This window comes from Camelus ferus, chromosome 9, assembly GCF_009834535.1.
Source record: "Camelus ferus isolate YT-003-E chromosome 9, BCGSAC_Cfer_1.0, whole genome shotgun sequence".
Taxonomy (NCBI): domain Eukaryota; kingdom Metazoa; phylum Chordata; class Mammalia; order Artiodactyla; family Camelidae; genus Camelus; species Camelus ferus.
Genome location: NC_045704.1, coordinates 57060796 through 57075227, shown reverse-complemented (window position 1 = coordinate 57075227; position 14432 = coordinate 57060796). Strand labels below are relative to the sequence as shown.

The window sequence follows — 14432 nt, the reverse complement described above, 5'->3', positions numbered from 1 at the left end:
CTCATATGTAAAATCTTCCACATTCCTCTCTGGGCTGAACTGTGTCCCCTGAAAATTCACATGTTGCAGTTTCAACCCCCAGTACTCCTAGAATGGGACTGTCCTGGGAGACAGGGACTTCAAAGATGTGATAAAATGAAAATTAGGTCATTAGGGTGGGCCTGGTGTCCCTGCAAGGAGAGGTGGGCAACACCTCCATCAAGTCTCCCAACAGCCCTAGGAGACTCCGGTGCCACAGGTGAGAAAACGGAGGCACAGGAAAGCAGATGGCTTGCCCAAGGTCACCACGCTGGCAGGAAGCAGAGCCCTGCCTGGTCTGTCGTACTTCAGACTCTGCCCTTATTTATGTAATGATCTGCAACTGTATCATGATGCAGCTATAAATAACCATTGTGTAACTATAATTTGATCCCACTGCTTTGTTGGGGGTGAGAAGGATGCATGAACACATAGGAAAAGGATCAGAGGGACATACACTGAAAACCTCAGTAACTGCCCCTGGAGATGGGGAGATAAGCTCGGATGACTGTTTTCCTTTGGGCTTCTCTGATGTCTCTAAATTGTCTACAAAAACATGTACTGGTTTGGTAATAGGAAAAAGTTATTTTGAAAAAAAAAAGGAATATAAAAGAAAAGGACAAGCCTGTCCTGGGTATTCTGGTGAGAATCAATGCAAGTCTGCCCACGTTTGATTTTCAAGGGCACCATCTTTGGCCCTCCTCCGATGCTCCCCATTGGCCTTGGTTGTCAAGAGTCTAAGAACGCAGTCCTACCTTTCAGACTGAACCCCGTTCCTGAGTGAGCCCACATAGGTCTTCTTCTTATCGACGGGCATCACATCCACGTAACCCCCACTCTCGTTCTTGATGACTCCTGCGTGCACAGCCGTCTTACAGATGCTCGAAGTCTGAAAGTGTAGCAAGAGCTGTGATCAGTGTCAGGTCCCTGGATGGAGGCCCGCTGGGGTCAACCACCCCTTGGCTTCCTGATTGGTGGGGCTGACCACATTAACCCCTAGGAAGTAACCATTGCTACCTTGGTTCCTCAGTGGCCTCTCCAGAGAGACCTGGCATCACCGTTCATTCATTCATTTATTTGTTTGACAGATATTTTCCGAGCATCTACTACATGCCAGGCATTGTCCTAGATGCAAGAGGATTCAGTGGGGAACAAAATAAAGACTCTGCCTTCATGCACTAAAGGGAGACAGACAAATACACAAACAAGGAACTCAAGCTGTGAAAAAAAACAAAACCAGATCATGAGATAAAATGAACAGTTAATAAAGGAAGATTGCTCCTGATGTGATATTTGAGCTTAGATCTGAGTGACAAAAAAGGAAACAGCCACAGCCATGGGAATATCTCTGGGCAGAGCATCCCAGGCAGAGGGAACAGATGGTGCAAAGGCCCTGGGGTAAGAGTGAACTTGTCACATCCAAGGAATAGAGACTGAGGCCAGAGTGGCTGGATATAAAGTCAGGCAGAAGGTGGCAGGAGGAACGGGGAGAGGTGAAGGGGTCCAATTGTGTGGGCCACAGGGGGAGTTTGGGTTGATTCCCGGTGCTGAGTGGGCCACCGGGTTTCAAGCAAGGCTAGGAAGTACTATCTTCTAAAATCATCAAGCAGTCCAATCCCTGGGTAACAAAATCATTGCATTAAACTTTCATAAGGGTTTTAATTTATCCAATAGAAAAATAGTCCTCAGATTGGGCTGTCTGAGAGTAATGAATCAACATTTCCAAAGATGGAGAAATAAATTCAGGGCTGGTGCTTGCGGAAGATGCAGGCTCCTGGGCCTCAACCTGACTCACTGACTCAGAATCTCCCCAGGTGAGGGCTAGGTGATTCTGATGTACACTCAAGGTTCAGAACCAGGGAGGAAACACCCTCCTGTCTCTCCTACAGTCCTTGCATCTGCCCTGTGCTAGAATCTGACACTGGCCTTGGCAGCGAGTCTCCATCCTCACTGCAGTGCAAACCACCTGCAGCATCTTTGCTTGATGGTGATATGGTGCCCAGTGTAGCCCTCTTCCCACTCTCAGATTCAGTTGCTCTGACATGAAGCCCGAGACTGAGTATTTTAAACACTTGTTGGGTTATTGTCTGTAGCCAGGAGAATCACCCCAGTGACATCTGATGAAATGTTCTACTAGACTGATGGGGTCAGCTGCTCAGCCCAGCGTAGCCACTGGTCAATTTAAAGATAAAAAGTCAGATCCGATGTCCACAGGGCAGGATGGCTGACTCCAGCCCTGCCTTCATCCACCCCGTGACCTACGGCATCACAGGGGACATCGCCTACAGAGCCTGTGTGTCGAGGAGGGACAAGGCAGATGGGGCTGGGTTGGTTCTGCTTTATGCCATCCCCTCGTGGTGCAGGGAGTGGAGGACAGAGGCCACCAGTGGCCATGTCCCGAATTTGTAAACGTCACCAAAGCCATCATCAATGTGGGTCACTCAGCAGGAGGGTAGGTCTGGGTTGTGTTGTCTCTCAGTGCCACCCCTCTGTACAAGACCAGGACCCAGTGGTCACATGTGGAGTGACTATGATCCCAACCTCTTGTTAACCAAGGCACCTCCTCTGTGAAGAGGGTAAGAGAGTAAAGAAGACAAATCCTGCATGATTCGACTTCTGTGAGGCATCAAAAGTAGTCGCATTTACAGAAACAGAAAGTGGAATGGTGGTTACCGGGAGCAGGGGAGTTGCTTCTCATTGGGCACAGAGTTTTAGATTTGCAAGATGAAAAACTGGAGATCTGATCCCAACACTGTTCACATACTCGACACTACTGAACTGCATACTTAAAGATGGTTAAGAGGGTACATATTATGGTATATATATTTTACAGAGTGTGCGAGCAAGCAAAGTTGCACCCAAGCCCAGCGGAGGATGCTTCCCAGAAGTGATCAGTACACTCTCGAGAGTGGTCAGCACAGCCTCTGCCCCCAGCATGTCCGAGTTCCTCTGTCTTCACCACAGTCCTCAGCTCTGTTGTGTCTGGAAGATGTACCCTGAACTGACCTTTGAATAGGACAAGCAATCCACCTAGGAGGTTCCTAACACCAGACAAGAATGGATGGGTTGAAGTGGGCTCTGAGGGAATACCGGTTTGAACTATCAACCTAGCCGAAGCTTGTTACTGCTTAGAAACGGCGACACTCCCTCTGGAGGGAGCTGCCCTCAGACAGTCTGCTCCGCCACGGCCCTTCACAAACCAGGTCACTCCAGACAAGTTGCTGGTTTTGCATCAGAAGAAAAATACACTTCACAGCTGAAGATCCCGCCCTGCCTGCTCCCTGGGGAGTTAATACTGCTGTTAAAACGGTGCAGCGTCCCAGAGCCAACAGGCACACTCACACTATAGACGTGAGAACTGGGTTTCTTGTTACCTGAGTCACTGAAGGCCAGTTTCTTTAACCGTCCACACAAACAGGTCTTGTCTTCAACAAATAAATTAAACGGATGACGGCAGAGTTCCTTAGACTGAAGTAGGCTCCAGAGGGTGGGGTGGGTGGGGAAGGTTGTCTGCAAAGCCCTTAGGCTGCAGGGAGAACTGTGGACCTAGAGGGTTGGCAAGAACTTTTGGGTTTTTAGCACCAAGCCTGGGAAACCCCTCATCTCAGGCAAACCAAGGCGGCTGGTCAACCCTGTTGGCACAAGGAAGACTTCTTTTTCCCCCTGAGGGAGGATTCACAATTTTCCAGTTCTCAAAAGGGTTTGTAGCCCCAAAAGGTTAAGAAGCAATCAGTTGGCCACCATCTCAAAGAGAAGCAGGGGGACTTTGGAAATGAAATGATCATTTTAGAATCCTTCTGGGTCCACCGTGTGTGGGGGTGAGCTGGAGGCGAGCACAGCCGTGATTACTGCTCTACTGGCGGGCAGAACTGGGACTTTTTCTTGTCTCTCTGGGTACTGCTCACTCTGCAGAGGCCCCGGTGCCATTTCTTCTGCAGTCCCAGGAGGGATCACAGCCCCAGGAGGGACCACACCCCCTGGGGTCCCAAACTCGCCTTCCCGCAGGTCCTTCCCAGGGAGGTACGTTCTCTGAAGCTGCCAAGAGATGGGTGTTTTGGTGCTGTGCCCTCTGTGACAGTCCTGTGCCTCATCCCCAGAGGATTTCTGGCCCCCAGTGGCACAGAAGTCTCTTGTGATAACACCCAGCCGTGGGACTGGAAACCTCCCACCCACGGCCAGATCTTCCCTACTCCACAGGACCAGTCACCAAAGCACACATCTTCCACCGCTGATGCTGGGCAAACCTTTTCTTCCCCTTTCTCTCTCCTTCCTCCCACTATCCGCTCCTTTTAATGCTTCTTCCCTAAAGGTGCAAGTAATCTGCTTCCTCATCTCAGGACTAGAGGCAACACCAATATCTGAATGTTTATTAACAGCCACTATCAACAAAGATCTGATCTCAGCAACCCTGCCTCCAACACTTGACTGTGTGGCCTTGGATGACCAATTTTAACACCCAGAGCCTCTGTTTTCTCAATATAAAATGGGGGTCATCCTAGATCACACTTTCGAGCATTTCATGTCAGGCCCAGTTGTAAGTGTTTCATGTGCCTTGATACAGGAAACCCCCAATAATCCAAAAGGTAGGTGGTATTATTATTATTATTATTATTATTATTATTATTATTATTATTATTATTATTATTATTATTATTATTATTATTATTATTATTATTCCCTCTTAACAGAGGTTGAACGACTTGCCCTAAATCACTGGGCTGGCAAACAGCAGAGCCAGGACTGCCACCCAGAGCCGGCAAGCTGCACACGACTCGACACAGGTCAGTAAGAGCCTAAGAGGGGCTGTTGGAGACTAAGTGAGATGAAGGGCTTAATGCTCTCGACAGATGTTGGTTCCTAAGACAAATACCATCACCATGATCATTCCTCTCGCCGGCACCAAAGAATTATTGAAAATTCTCAAGTGACTGTCATCTCTAACCCAGTGGTCCTCAAAGTCCAGTCCCAGACCAGCAGCCTCAGTGTCACCCAGGAACTTGTTGGAAATGCAGATTCTCTGGCTCTACCCCAGACCCAATGAGTCAGAAACAGGGAGTGGGAACCGGAACTCTGTTTGAACAAGCCCTCCAGGGGATTCTGATGCATGCACCAACGTAAGAATTTATCCAGCCACCAAGGGAGACAGGACAGATAAGAAAACTGAAGTTCAGAGCAGGAAAGGCTTGTCCACCATCCCACAACTGGTAAATGTCACAGCTGGGGCTTCAATTTGCATCTTCTGACCCAGACTTAGTTTGCTGGGCTACACCCTGATGCTTCTCCTGCCTGCAGCTCACCACAAAGTGCGGGGTCTGCCAAGGAACGCAGTGAGCAGGAACTGCAGGCACTATTAGGCCCTTCGAAGGTCTGGAGACAACTCTCCCAAAATAAATTTCTTAGCTAAACAGACATTTTCCAAAAGGCATCATCATTTCCCAGAATACAGAGTGACCTAGAAACCAAGGCCAGAAAAGAATCTCTGAAACGGAGGAAGCTTTCCCTTTCTGCCTCTTGTCCTTCCTTCTTTTATTTTCTGAAGAGTTGTTTAAGCACTAACTATCGCAGTTTTGTGTTTACGCATACCTTAAACAAACATTAATTGAACAGTTTTTGTGTGCCCAGCCCTGTCATGAGCACAATGGTTCCAAAAGTTTAAAACCCTAGTGAGTAAGTTAGTTAAGGACCGTGTACAGGTTTTTACAAACGAGCCTGTTCACACCTGTATACTTACGAGTGTGGGTTCATTCAAGCAAGGCAGAACAGAGTAGGGAAAGAACAGCCCCTAAAGCAAGACACACCCTCATTTGCATCTCACCTTTGCTACGTGCTAGCTGTGTGATTTTAGGCAGGTTATTACAAGCCTCACTTTCCTTCTCTGTAAGATGGGGATAACAAAAACTAGAGAGTTTAGAAAAACTAAAACACAGTAAAAGGTAGCCTTACACTATTACTAAATTTTCATCAAGTTCTCCTTGCATTTCTAATCTTTTTTTTTTTTTTTGGCTTTATATGTTTAGCTGTTACGTTGTTTGGAGCATATAGACTTGATTTTCATACCTTCACAAATCATACCTTTTGTGCCATTATATAATGAATTATGTTATTTAAAGCATTTGAAAATCAAAGACTCTGTCTTTAGCAGATTTTGGTTCAAACATTTAGTATAACATTTGATATACACTATTTTATCCCTTCATTAAACTTTTAGAATTCAATTTTGGCTGAACAGTTTTCAAGGAGAAACAAGACTCACTTAAAAGGGAAAGAAAAAAAGATGGGGTGGTGGGAGGTTAGTCATGAAGGTCTGCAGAAGTCAGTGACCTCATATTTACAAGAATCCAGAATAAATGAAGGCAGATGGAAGCAAAAGTGGTGGTGGTAAAAACGGGAGAACCATAAAAATGTAGATGAGAAAAGGATGAGTAAAAATGTTAGCTAGGGATGAGTGATGCCAATCTAGTCATGGAAAATTCCCTGGACTAGATCTGGAAGGTTCCCTGGATTAGAGAATCCCAGCTCTGGCTCATTCTATGGAGAGGGAGACAACTTGGCAAGAAGGGGAAACAGCCTACTGGGCAGAGCTGTGACCACAGTCACATCTTCTGTCCCCAACCTGGGCAACTGGAGGGAACAGACTACCTTCTGTAGGATTCACTTAAAGAAAATCAGGCTAAGACTTCCTTGCTAGAGTTAGGAGGGGAAAATGGAAGAACAGACTCCAATATAATAAGAGTGGTTATTAACCAGTAGAAAGTTGGGGATAGTTTCTATTTTCTTCTGTGTGCTTTTAGCTCAGTGTGTACATAGACAAAAAGAAATGCAGAGAGAAGAGTGGACCAATATCTATAAATGTATCAGGGGAGCCAGAAAGGTTATTAAATATCTGGAGAAATGAAGGCTATGATGCACGGAATCTTTCACATGTAAAAAGCATGTCACTGGGGAAGTGGGATTCCATTGACCAAACCCTCAAGTCATGTGTGTAAGTCAAGCTACACCTGCATCTGTATTCACTAGCACAGACAGGTGGAAGTACAGACATTCCCGTAAATGTACAGACTACGAAAATGGTAGCAGAAATGGTGGTCGAAATTTAGCTAAAGGCACAGAAATGGGATCTCAGGTTTCTGGTGTCCAGACCTTGGAATGCAGTTTTGAGAAGTGGTCACCGAATGGGCCAGGATACTCACATCTGCATAAATGTTGGTTCCAAACACAGGAGCCCAGTAGGACGGCTCATCTTTGCAGTGCGCCGGACAACGAACTCTGGAAAACAAGAAGCGTTTAGGTGATGGCTATAATCAGCAGAAAACAAAACTTCTTGAGAAAAGCAGCTGGCCCTCTTAATTTGAACATCAAGATTTAAGTACTTAGATGAAAGGTAACTACCACACAGTTTACTCTTTAAGAAAAAAAAAATACACCTCTCCCACCCTAACAGCGATCACAATACTTTTCCTTTTCTTAAAAGGGCATATAGAATTTAAAAACTCCAAATGAAAAGACATGCACAAACAACGAGCAAAAGGAAATAAAAATCTAAGAGAGCGGAGTTTGGGATCGTCAGGGGCTGTACCTCCCATTCTTGGTTGTGAGCCAGTTCATCCTGTGGGTACATTATGGAGATTATAATCAATAGACTTTTCTAAACACTGTGTCCCTGTGTGGAAGAGGAAAGGGTGGAGGGCCCTCACCTCAGTGAGTCACAGAATATTCCAGGGAGGGGGCGCTGATAACCTGAGGGGGACGGGTTAGCTCCCCGCTGTGTCAGTCACCACATCCCTGCCACAAGGGATGAAGAAAGCGCCTCAAACTGGAATCTCTCACACCAGGAAAGAGCACGGGCTGTACTTAAGAAAAGGTCTTTTTGTCTTTATCTGGAACAGTACACAATGGGCTGGAGCCCAGGGACCAAGAAACCAAAATGGTGGCCAAAGCCATCTGGCCCCAAGACAGAAAGGATTCTGGGAGGGAGGAAAGCAGGCAAAGCAACCAAGAGGTTGAAAGGGTCCTGTGTGGGGAGGGGCCAGGGTGGCCAGAGAGAACAAGGATGTGTCTGAGATTTAAAGAGGGAAAAAAAATAATAATTTGGGTGAGAACGTTCTTTCTTTCCTACTGCTTTCAGAATGGCAGATCAGAAAAATATTTTGGTTATTTGTAGTATGTCAAGTTTTTCTTTTTGTTTGTATTTTCTGAAATGACTTCCTTCTGTTTCTCTTTAATATTTGGAAAATATTAAAGTTTTTTTTTTCCCTCGAACATTCAAGGTTGGGGGTCGACGTGGGAGTGGGGATGGAGGGTGAGCCAGTGAGAAAGGCCTGGGGGAATGTGAGTAGGAAAAGCGGAAGTCAGGGACCCCATCCAGTCCCCGCTCCCTCACCAGCACCCTGCGGGGGCTCTTCCCTGCTCCCACACGAGGGCCTCCACCTGTTAGTTTTAAGGTCACTCTTTTCCTTCAAGAATCCACAGGCCTCCAGGCCTAGGATAAGGGCTCACAGGACGCTACATCACCCAGCTTCTGAGAGGATCTAACAGGTACTTCAGAGACACCCTTTCTTTTGTTACGATGCATCTTCCTCCAAAAATCAGCCTATTAAGGTTTAGACAGATGCACGTAAAACCTCCTCCTCAGGCGAACAAACTGTGGTCCCTCCACGGAATGGAATGCCACTCGGCAACATGAAAGGATAAACAAATCACCAATGCTCTCAACAACACAGATGAATTGCAAAGCACTGTGCAGAGTGAAAGAAGCCAGACACAGATGTCTACACGTGGTGATGGATCCATTTATGTGAAATTCCAGAAAAGGCACAATTATAGTGACAGAAAGTACAACAGTGATTGGCAGGGATATGGGTGGGAGGTGGAGGGAGAGGACCGACTACAAGGGAACTTTCTGGGGTGATGAAAACATTCTCTACCTGGATTGTGGTGGTGGCCACAGGACTGTGCACATTTGTTAAAACACATCAAAATGTATATGTATAATGGGTGGGTTTTTTAAAGAATAAAGTTTAGCTGATTTAAGATGTGTTAGTTTCTGGTGTATAGCTTAGTGATTCAGTTATACATATGTATAATTTTTCATATTCTTTTTCATTATAGGTTATTACAAGACATTCAGTGTAGTTCCCTATGGTATTTTTCTTTCTCTTTCTAACTTTCTTCACTTAGTATGATAATCTCTAGGTCTATCCATGTTGCTGCAAATGGCATTATTGCATTTTTAATGGCTGATTAGTATTCCATTGTATAATCCCCACTGAGGATTTGTTCTTTTAATGTCCCTCTGGCCACTCCAATGCTCAGCCAGAGTTGAGAACCAGCAGCCTTAGGGAGAGGTTGAGGATTCCTGACTCTGAGCACAAAGCAGCTGATTTCCCAGATGTGCCCACACAAGGGCCCCGTGGAGAACTCAGCCGTGCTTGGCGTGTTGACCCCCAGTCCAGCATGGTGCCTTCTCCTCTCAGCCCCAGTGTTTGCAAAACCAGATCCCAGAGAGCCTTACCTTGGGCAGTGGGTCCCCGGCTTCTCAAATGGGCAGAGTTGGGCAACCGTGGTGTAGCAGTCCAGGTCCTGCACTGTGAATGGGAATATGTTGGGAAAGGGTCAGGTGGCCAGCAGGCTTGGGCCTTGGGCTACCAGCCTGTGAAATGGGCTGCTGGACAACCAGGTCCCAGGGCTCCCTGGGCCCCCAAACTGAGATAAGAGCTGGGATGAGGACCCAGCAGGTGCCAAGGCCCAGTGCTCCAGCCACCTCCCCTAGGGTCACTCGAGGTGTAAGACAAAATTCAAGGCCAAAGTATGTTTACAGATCAAGGGTGTCATCACCCTCAAAAGTTTCTCTGTGGGACCAGCCAACTTTGCATTTGCACAAGGTTTTCGTATTTTGAAGCCCCTCCCTCTACTTTTCTCATGCTGGATCCTCGTAGCAGGTATTATTCTAATTATACAGATGAGGAAACGGAGGTCCAGAGAAGCTAAGTGAACCCCTGAGACCACACAGGACGTGGGTGAGGGCCCAGGGTTCCAATTTCCACCCTAGAGCTCTCTGCTCACATCCCTGCCAAGGGGCAGGTGACTCCTTCCAGGCCACATGTTGTGTTTTAACAACAGATATAGGAAAGTGCTCCTAATACTGACCAGCCTCTATTCCAGGGCTCAGCAAACTCTTTCTTAAAGAGCCAGAGAGTAAATATTCCCAGCCCTGTGGGCCCTATGGTCTGTGTTATAACCACTCAACTCTGCTGTTGTAGCAGAAACCAGCCATACACGATGCAGAAAAGAATGGGCATGGCTGGGTGCCAACAAAACTTTATTTACAAAAACAGATGGCAGGCAGGGTTTGACCTTGAGGGTGGCAGTTTGCCAAACCCTGGCCCACACTATCACTTGGATGGGCCAGGGATGGACGCAGCAATCCAACAAGGGGACTGGTTTACTACACCAAGGGACTGCTATACAATAGAATGCCGGAATATCATTAAAATTAGGTTTAGAAGTCCACTTAAAGGTACAGAAGTATCTTCTTGATACATTATTATTTAAAAAAAAAGAAAAACAAGTTACCAATTCCACTTCAATTTTTTAAAGCATACCAATGTATATACTCTTAATATTTAGGGAAAAGATATTTACACATATCCACCAAAATATTCACAGTGGTCATCTCTCAGTAGTGGAATTTAAGTCTTTTTTTTTTTTTTAAATGATTCTCTCTTTTTTAAATTATCTAGAAAAAATAGGCATTACTTTTGTGATAAGGAAAAAAAGCTGCTAACTGTTTTTAATAAAAATGATGTCTAACCATATATTCTTGCATCCAAGGCAAATGACAAGAATTGTCATCCCAGGGAAGAAAGAGTCAGCAGGCAAGCTTCCAGGGGAGGATGCTGGGCAGGGTGTCCCTGCATCTCTGCCCACCTGAGACTATTCCAGTCTCGTGCCCAGGCTGGGGGGCTATAATGCAGACGTCCACTTCGGGTTATAGCATGCGCTTCAATGGGTGCATCTCACCCAGACAAATCAACGTACCACAGGCAACAAAAAAACTGGGCCAGAGGTAGCAAATATGGGCCATATACCTCCCTATATTTCCCCTTCTTGACCTTGGCAGACATTACTAATCGATCAAGCTCTGTCTTCTGCTGAGCCCTGAAGGAGGCCTCAGAATCCTCCTCAACACAATGCTCCCAAGTAGCCACTATCAGTCAATAGAAACTGACACTGTGTGTGCAACCTATAAGCTACTCTAGACCAAGGCATTAGTATTTCAGTGACATTTGGCTGGGAACCCAGATACGTGTTTTGGGTTTAGTAATTTAGGGCTGATGCCAGGTTCAGATATGCTTAGAAACTAGTTAGAGAATCAGCCTCCTTGGGAACCTTTTAAAAAGTCTTTACAATGCTGAGAACAGCAGTGTTAGCAGGCATGGTAAACATTAAGTCAAAGACTAAGGGGAATGAAATCTGCAGGGAAACCCAAGATAATCTGTGTCCTGTGGTCATATAAACAAAGACTAGCCAGCTTACCTTTTACTTTTGACACCGTAAATGAGCTGGAAGACTTGTATTTGCTGTAAACGGAAACATTAAGTGAATGCAAACAGAATTGCTTCTAAAAGTACACGCTTGCTCTTGCACTAATTTTATTTACAGCCTCAACTTCACATTTTCCTACTTGTTTCCCATCAGTCCCAAAGCCCTTCGGGCATTCTAGAGCAGGAACTAAAATAAGAACATTCTAGAGCAGGGCTTGTTAGCCTTCTCTGTGCCAAGGACCCCTCCAGCAGTCTGTAGAAGCCTCTGGACACCATCTCAGAATAATGTTTTTTTAAATGCATATGATATATTGAAAAGATTAGGTTATCATTAATATCATTATCAGAGTATTAAAACAAATTTGTTAGAGCCACAGCTGTGCCTCTATTAACATATTAAAAATAGAATTGAGAGGCAGGTCTTCTAACTACTGTCATGTCGGGGTCATGACAGCAGAGACTGTTTCAGAGACTGTTTCAACATGTTTCTGGCAAGTGGATTTCCACCACAGAAAGTTGCCAGCCCTACAAGTGCTACTCAGGTTTGAGGCATATCCATTGGGAAGAAAATACCACATTTCAATTAAAGGTCACTGAAAATAAAGCTTTAATTTGCTTTGCATTTAGGCTTTGAATTCTAAATGGTGAAGAACCCCACTCCGGATGCAAAGCTGGCCACTGGAAGGGACCAAAAGTGGCTTCAGGACAAGTGTCCCAGGCAACACAGAATCTGAACCTGTGGCCAAGCCTACAGCTCCATCAGTCCCTGTGCTGAGCTTAGTCAAGACTGGTGTTGAGGTCACCCAACCCATATTTCCGTGAATAATTTCTTTGCTTTCGTTTAAACGTCCTTGCTCTTTTTTTGTTTACATAACCCCCCCACACACCAAATCCCCAGCTAAGACAGAAGAAGAAATATTGCAACATCGCCTGAAGAACCAGATCTTTCCAAGCAGAATGACTCACATAGTTTTTGAAATGTTCTGTGTGGCTTCACAATTCGGACGGGACATGTTCCCTTGTGACCATCACAGGAACATCTGTTGGGCGACTGCCTTGTCACAGAGCCCAGGATGGGTGATGAGTCAACAAGGGTCCACAACATACCACCCCATGATGGGGTAGCTGAGTGTCAGCCCTGGGTCCTACTGTGACCCTTGTTTATAAATGAGGGTGTTGCCACCCAGAAGGAATGAAGAAACCAGCCCAGGTCAAGCACAGGGAGCAGGCAGACCCAGGTATGTTTGACCCCAGAGCCCCCGCTGGATTCCACAGGCACCTGGTCCCCTTCTGCCTCAAATTCCACGGATAGATCAAGACACAGCCTTTTGCTGCTCTTCATGGACCACCCCCACCAATGCTCCTCAAAAAGTCAGAATGGGAGGATGGTCTGCCCCGCATCCATCTACATACCTTACATAAAAAGTATAATCTTGCAAAAAAAAAAAACTAAGCTTATTTTTCAAATGAAAAGCCTCATTCTCAGGAAGTGTGAAAAAGTGCAAATCAACAATCAGACTAGATTCATAGATACCATCCACTGTTACTAAAGAGTCTGAAGAGTTCTCAGAGACAAGGAAGTGAGAAAAAAACTCAACCACACAAACACACACACACACAGACATACACACACACACACATACACACAGAAACACAGAGATACACATAGACACACATGCACACACACAGAAACCCTCTGGGATGAAATATGCTACATAGCCTACGGGGCGCTTTCTGAGTGACGGGATTAAGGTCACCTTCATTGTTTCCCTGCTTCTTTATATCGTTCAATACTTTCCAAAGTTTCGACAACACTCTCAGAACCAGAACAGACGTTTTCAGGAACCCGGATCACGGAATAATTACCTCACAGACTGCACGCCGTTCCTCTCGGACTTGACAAAAAAGGGGACCTTCCCGTTCCTGGTGACGTCCACCAGGCCTCCCTTGTCATCCAGGACCCCATAGTGGATGGCGGCTCGGCAGATGCTGGACGCCTGCGGGGGGAGGGCAAGGCTGAGAGCATGTCTGAATTCACCTTCGTCAGCGGTTTCTTTCAGAAACACCCAAGATGTTTGTCCTCAAACCACAAAAAGCCAAAAAGTCGGGCCAAGGCTCACCCCACTTCTGACTCCGACCTCTCTCTATAACATGTCTTTGTTCCCAGGATTGCTTATCTTTAAAAACTCATCCGAGTTGCTTTAGAATCTAAGAACAGTGACAAACAGCCCTTTCTCCCCACCCAGTGGAGCATATTAATGCTCAGTCTAAAACGGAGACTGGCCCACTTGAGGGTCAGACCCTGTTCCCCAAAGTGGCTTTGCAAGTTTGTGAGCCCAGAATCCCACACAGATCAGCTCCACAAAAGGGGGGTTTGACCAAGGAGCTGAAAGAAAATCTTTTCATGTAACAACTACCAACCTTCTTTTAACACACAGACAGGAGTCCACACAAGCCCTCTAAAGAAACGCTGGCCAGACTTACGCTTTCATAAAAGAGCGTTCCAAAGATCTTTGCCCTGTTGTGCAGGCAGCCTGCTGGGCACTGGTACCTGATGGAGAGAAAGAAGATGCTTTTCAGAGGCAAATATGATTACAGATTCAATCTGAACTCCTTCAAGACTATTTTCACGTGTTTAAGATATGAGTTGAAGGCAGAGATATGAATACATGGACACAGAAAAAAGACTAGTGGCTTCAAAGGCACCAGAAAAAATCTTCAGACATCAGTCATCAAAGACATGCAGACTTGGTGGGATGTGTTGAGCTCAGTGGTAGAATACGTGACTAGCATGCATGAGGTCCTGGGTTCAATCTCCAGTACCGCCATAAAAAAAAAAAAAGTGCAGACTGAAAGGAGATGTCGCTTTTC

General features: G+C 45.8%; 1 protein-coding gene across 5 annotated transcripts in view; it reads right to left on the bottom strand.

Moving 5' to 3' along the window:
• Nucleotides 1–14432, bottom strand: part of CRISPLD2 (cysteine rich secretory protein LCCL domain containing 2) — a 111891-nt gene that overhangs the window by 61972 nt on the left and 35487 nt on the right. For all 5 annotated transcript variants that reach the window (XM_032486916.1, XM_032486919.1, XM_006190808.3 and 2 more), the window contains 6 exons: nucleotides 14046–14112; nucleotides 13428–13558; nucleotides 11554–11597; nucleotides 9530–9602; nucleotides 7209–7284; nucleotides 774–907 (listed from right to left, as the gene is read on the bottom strand). In XM_032486916.1, the coding sequence (XP_032342807.1) occupies nucleotides 774–907; nucleotides 7209–7284; nucleotides 9530–9602; nucleotides 11554–11597; nucleotides 13428–13558; nucleotides 14046–14112 (525 nt within the window). The remainder of the gene's footprint in view (nucleotides 1–773; nucleotides 908–7208; nucleotides 7285–9529; nucleotides 9603–11553; nucleotides 11598–13427; nucleotides 13559–14045; nucleotides 14113–14432) is intronic.